General features: G+C 34.6%; 1 protein-coding gene across 1 annotated transcript; it reads left to right on the top strand.

Annotated features, from left to right (window-relative positions):
* The first annotated feature begins 724 nt into the window (after nt 1–724).
* Nucleotides 725–5,274, top strand: LOC131162515 (uncharacterized). Its single transcript, XM_058119099.1, has 3 exons — nt 725–994; nt 1,097–1,302; nt 4,756–5,274. The coding sequence occupies exons 1-3, from the start codon at nt 902–904 to the stop codon at nt 5,042–5,044; spliced, it is 588 nt and encodes a 195-aa protein (XP_057975082.1). The 5' UTR covers nt 725–901; the 3' UTR covers nt 5,045–5,274.
* The last annotated feature ends 261 nt before the right edge of the window (nt 5,275–5,535 follow it).

Genomic DNA, 5,535 nt, shown 5'->3' with positions numbered 1-5,535 from the left:
GTGTCTTATGAGAAATTATTAAGTAGGTTGGGGTGACCATGCTATTCATGAACTAACCTAATAAAATACTAAGAAAGATATGCACTAGATTAAAGAAAAAAATAACAACTAAATTTTTTAAAATAATAAATATAAAAAAATTAGATTTTATGGGGCTCGTCCACGAATGACGCCATAGATCCAATTTTCCTAATAATTTTTTGTATCTTACATATTCTTCTAAATATCATTAATTAATTTATTTTAAATGTATATTTAATATTTAATAAAAGACAATAACTTCTCTAACATTTGACACAAAAAAGATAATAAGGTCGATTGAAGTTTTAAAAATTTTATATACCTCAATGAAAATAAAAATGAAAAAAGGTCGAAAGATAAAAAAGGACAGCTTTAAAAAAAGAGCTTTGTTTTTAAAATTTGTCTTTTTGTGTTTTTATATTTGAGGGAAGGGAAGGGACAGAGCGTGTCTAATTCTGTAATTTGCCATCGTGAAAGAAGAAAAAAGACATAAGATAAAAATAAAAATAAAAATAAAAATAAAATCTCCTGAAATCAGCACATCCAAACGGTGCTACGGAAAGCGGTGCCCCACTGAGGAACCGGGACCCACTCACTTGCAAAATATAAGCCGCAGTTGTCAAACCGAGTCAGTATGCTGGGTCCCACAGCACTCCCGCCATTTTTATATTATACGTGTTATAATTTGCATGTGTTTAAATTCGAAATTTATAACTACAAACCCGTAATTAAAATGGGCTGAGGCATCAAAAGGAGCGACGAAAATAGGCGAAAAGAAAACAACGGAAAAACCCACTTTACCCAAAAAGGAGTTCTGGAGCTTGGGAGGAGTGGAGCTGAAGACAGAGAGAGAGAGAGAGAGAGAGAGAGTGCAGGGATAATGGCGGTCTCTGTTCCCATTCTGGCCATACTCATCTCTCTGCACCTCATCGCCTTCGTCCTCGCCGTCGGTGCTGAGCGTCGTCGAAGCACGGTAACTCTCTCTCTCTCTCTCTCACACGCGCGCGCGAAAATTTTTGTAGGGATCTTGAAAGGGGACGGTGTAGTAGTACTCAGTCGGTGGCTGTGTGTGCAGGCGAAGGTGCAGTCGGATGAATACGACGAGAGGACGTACTGCGTGTACGATACGGACTCGTCGACGGTGTACGGACTGGCGGCGTTCGGGCTCCTGCTGCTTAGCCAGACGGCAGTTAATAGCGTGACCAGATGTCTCTGTTTCGGCAGAGGTCTTACAGGTGGGAGCGCCACCACTTGGGCTATCTTCTTCTTCATCTTTTCCTGGTAAATTTCTCTTTTCCTATCTGACCTAGACTGTAATCTCCCTCTTTTCTTTTTTAGTTTAAATGTTTTAGTGATTCCTGAACCTCTTATGGAACCGATTCGGTTACAGTACCTACTCCTTGGGTATTAAACGCAGGATCTTGATGATTAGCAGGGCGTCGGTTCGTATTACTGATTCAACTAGACTAACCCCCTTTCATCTTCCTTCTGTATAGTCAAATAATATTTAGATGCTTGGCTCTAATATGTTTTAGTTTTATTTCTTTTTTTATAATTAATTACTTTTTATTTTTATGATTTACTAATTTTTATTGTTTTCTAGTGATATTTTAATATGTTAAAAAGTAGGTACCAAAAAAGAGGTATTTGTATTTATGAGTTCATTATGGGTTGGTTTTATGTGTTTATGTGTTATTTTAGCTGTCTAGTATTTCCTCATACTGCCATGAATTTGTATATGTAATTATTGCTTTATAGGCATTCTTTAGAAAAAAAGAAAATAAAAGTAGAGCATCTTTATATAAGCAATTGATACAACTAAGATGATACTTGAACTATTTTAAATATGTGTTTCATGTCAACATTCAGATTTGAAGAGAGATCACAATTCATTAGATGTCAAGATTCTGCACCAAGTAAATGTTCATACCAAGTGTCTAACTAATGTCCAATGATCAATTTTCACTTCAGAATTCCTTGTGTACATTTAATGTGCCCATTCAATTTTATTATTGCTTTCTTTATCCTAAAAAATTACTATGCATGATGGTCTGCATCATCTTAGTTTGATCAAACGGTTGGGATTGTTTTATTGTGCTCCATCTTTGTTCATGTTTAGAAATCTTTTGTTCTATTTGAATAGGTCTTATGGACAAACTTCTATAGAATTTGGTTTACGGTAATAGTGCCAAAATAGAATAAAAATTGTTCCAACTCCCATCCCATGATTTGGTTTCTGTAGATGGACTCCCATTATCTTGTATTATTCTAAATTTTCCTTTTAACCCAATTCATTTCCCCTGCTTCTTTCTAGGCGGTGCACCTTACTTCTTTTAGCAGACATGGGTGTTAGGTGCAAAACTGTATCATGAGCCCATTAACGAATCAAATTCAATTAAGCAATGACTAGTACAATAGAGAAGCAGCTGTAAACTAGAGAGTATTGAACAATTTGAAAGATCATTTGAAATGTTCGAATTAATTGAATTTTGGATTGCTTGTTCAACCAAGGGAGCTCAATGGTTATTAATCAAATCCTCTCTCTCTCTCTCTCTCTCTCTCTCTCTCTCTCTCTCTCTCTCTGGAGATAGTATATGATTTATTGGCTTATGGCCCTGGGCATCAGTGAACCCATGGTTATTGGTGCCCATGTTGATTAGGAATTTTTCTTTCTTTTTCAAATCTATAAAAAATTGAACTCTCTCTCTAAGATCGAAGGTCATCTAGTTTTGGTTTGCCATGGGTGTTAGCAAGCTGATGGGTGCCCCAACACCCTTGCTGTTGATGGGGCATACTGACGAAACTCTTTTTTTTTTTTTAATTATTTTTTTGTTGTAAGTTTTTTGTTACATTATAGTTGATAATCTATTTTTTTTAATTCATTATTACTTGGTAATCTAATTTATAAAATTAAATTGTATTTAATTTTTTTTTTTTGGAAATATGAAAATATGGGGCTTGGTTTAGGGGTATTTCTTGAATGAGCTTGTTTTTGCCCCTACACATTGGCATGTCATGTGTATCCAAATGCATAATTCCATTCCCATATTGATTCCATTCCTTTCTCCATTCCATTCCTACCTCAACTTCATTTTTGAACCAAATTTAGTGTTAGTAGTTAGTAGCACTTCTGCATAAGGGGATTTTATTGTAAAAATTACTTGGAATTTTGGATAAACTACTTTATTATGATTTTGAAATTTTATGCTTTCTTTACTGATTGAGCTTTAATTATTGTTATTTTATAATTGATTTCCTGCATTTTAGCCCACCCTCGCCCCTGTTCCATTCTTCTTCTTCTCATGACTCAACTATGCAAAATTAAATAAGAAGCATTTGTTTGGAAAACTATTCTTATGGTTTAGACCACTTTGGTGCCTGTTTGCTTCTTTGTCTTTGGTAATGTTCTTACACCATGTTTGGGAGCACAAAATTGAATGTTTAGATTTGCATTTTGTGGGTTTCAACAAAGTTCATTATAATTTTGTATTACATTTTGTTCAAATTCACCACAACTTCAAGTCCAAGCCTTGAATTTCATACTCTTAAATGCAATTTTATTTTTTGGGTTAAATTAGTAACGCCCTTGTTATTATAACCTTGCACTTCTGAAATGGGGGATTTTACATGAAGTCATCTTTGTGCTCAGGAAATGGGGTTTTGGTTTGGGATTTAAGCTTAGGGCCAGTTTATCTTTTTAATCAATGGCATAACATGAAAATACATATAGCTGGTGCTGGGTGTTAGAGAACACAATTATGGTTCTGTAGTTGAGTATGAGATCCATTTGAATGACATCATAATTTATTCCAAAACCACAAATTCTGTGGTGAAAAATAGCTTTAAATAGTTTCTTTATAACTCTAAAGTTTTGGCAAATCATAATTGTGAAAATTATAGGAACTTAGGGTATGTAGTTGTGAAAAACAATTTTCCTTTTCCATTTTTCCAGAAAAATTATAGAAATGACATTATATTCAAAATTTTGAACATTTGCATAGAAAAATTGGAGACATCTTTTTATTATTTTCCACACTGCTTATAAAAATGTTGGAAAATTGGAAAATAATGTAGCATTTTTTTAATATTTGGAGAAACTGAAAATGAAAATTGTTTTCCAGAATTAAACATGCCCTGGTTGGTGATTCTGTGATGCCCTTTCATATTTTTTAAAATCCAAAAAAAAATAAAAAAATGCAATTCTATTTTACAATAACAGTAATTAGATGGTACTATAATATTTTTTTTTAGCATCATGTCTATATTTTGCGTTTTGTAGTTTTTTTTTTTTAATTAGTGATAACTGTTTTTTATTCAACAAATGGGAAAGTGCAATATTGGCATATAATCATTAATAATCGCACTTGCAATTGGACGAAGAATGCTTATTATAATAATAATTTTTTTAATATATTATTGCAATTACCTTAAAAATCTGGGACTTTGTGCAATTGGGTGAAAATTCATGGGCTAACCTTGTAATTTATTCATGACTTTTTTATAAATTAAGTTCATCAAAAGAGTGAGACCCGCCTTGGCACAGCTGGTTCCCAGGCACCAGGTGAATGGCTACATGGAAGGTCTGCTCCCTTTATAATTTGTCCAAATAAAGCTAGTATCCTACAGTGTCATCCAATTGCAGCTAGACAATTTCATGAACTCAAAAGTAGCCCATGCTACTATTGCTGACTTATTTTTTCACTTCTTGGCTGATCAAACTGAACAAAAAAACAGGGTTAGCTTCCTGGGAGCAGAGGCATGCCTTCTGGCAGGGTCAGCCAGGAATGCATACCACACCAAGTACAGGGGAATCTTCAACGCAGATGATTTGTCATGCGCAACGCTCCGAAAAGGTGTATTCGCGGCGGGTGCAGCCCTGGTTATGTTGTTGATGATTAGTTCCATCTTCTATTTCTGGGCACACTCCAAGGCTGATACTGGTGGCTGGGAGAAGCACCGGAGTGAAGGCATTGGGATGGCGGCGCAGCAGCAGCAGCTTGCTGGTGAATTTGGGAAGCTCTAATTGATCGTTCATTGGGTTTCTAGGAGCTACAGTTTTGGTGATTTCTACTTGTTGTGCTTGCTTATATATATATATATATATATATATATATATATATATATATATATATATATATATATATATATTTACATGTACTTGGTTATGATACATAGGTTAATTGTTATTTTCTTGTGTTCTATTTCTATGTATGTTGGAAAATGAAATACGTAATAGTATCCTGTTTTGCCCCCCTCCACGCCCCTGCCTCACCTTTTGTTTTTGTTTTGGCGATTTCTGCTGCTTTTTGGTTTGTTTTCCCTCCACTGATTCAATGAGGTAGGATTGTGATCCAAAGAAAAAAAAAAATTTGAGGCTATGCTTCTTAACCATGTAACATTTTACTAGCCCATCAGTCAAATTCATGAATATTGGGTGATTTTGAGGGGGAAAAAATGACTTACATCGATGTTAAATGTAGGGGTGTGCAAATTTCGGTTTGGACCGAAAAAGCT

The sequence above is a fragment of the Malania oleifera genome, chromosome 8 (genome assembly GCF_029873635.1).
Source record: "Malania oleifera isolate guangnan ecotype guangnan chromosome 8, ASM2987363v1, whole genome shotgun sequence".
NCBI lineage: Eukaryota > Viridiplantae > Streptophyta > Magnoliopsida > Santalales > Ximeniaceae > Malania > Malania oleifera.
Note: the sequence above shows the minus strand (reverse complement) of the source record. Positions and strands in the feature narration are given on the sequence as shown.

What these genes read in the sequence shown, in the direction of transcription:
- LOC131162515 (XM_058119099.1), top strand. Translation starts at nt 902, where the DNA reads ATGGCGGTCTCTGTTCCCATTCTGGCCATACTCATCTCTCTGCACCTC. An exon ending in CTGAGCGTCGTCGAAGCACG is followed by an intron (nt 995 to 1,096) that starts GTAACTCTCTCT and finishes CTGTGTGTGCAG; the next exon opens with GCGAAGGTGCAGTCGGATGA. An exon ending in TTCTTCTTCATCTTTTCCTG is followed by an intron (nt 1,303 to 4,755) that starts GTAAATTTCTCT and finishes ACAAAAAAACAG; the next exon opens with GGTTAGCTTCCTGGGAGCAG.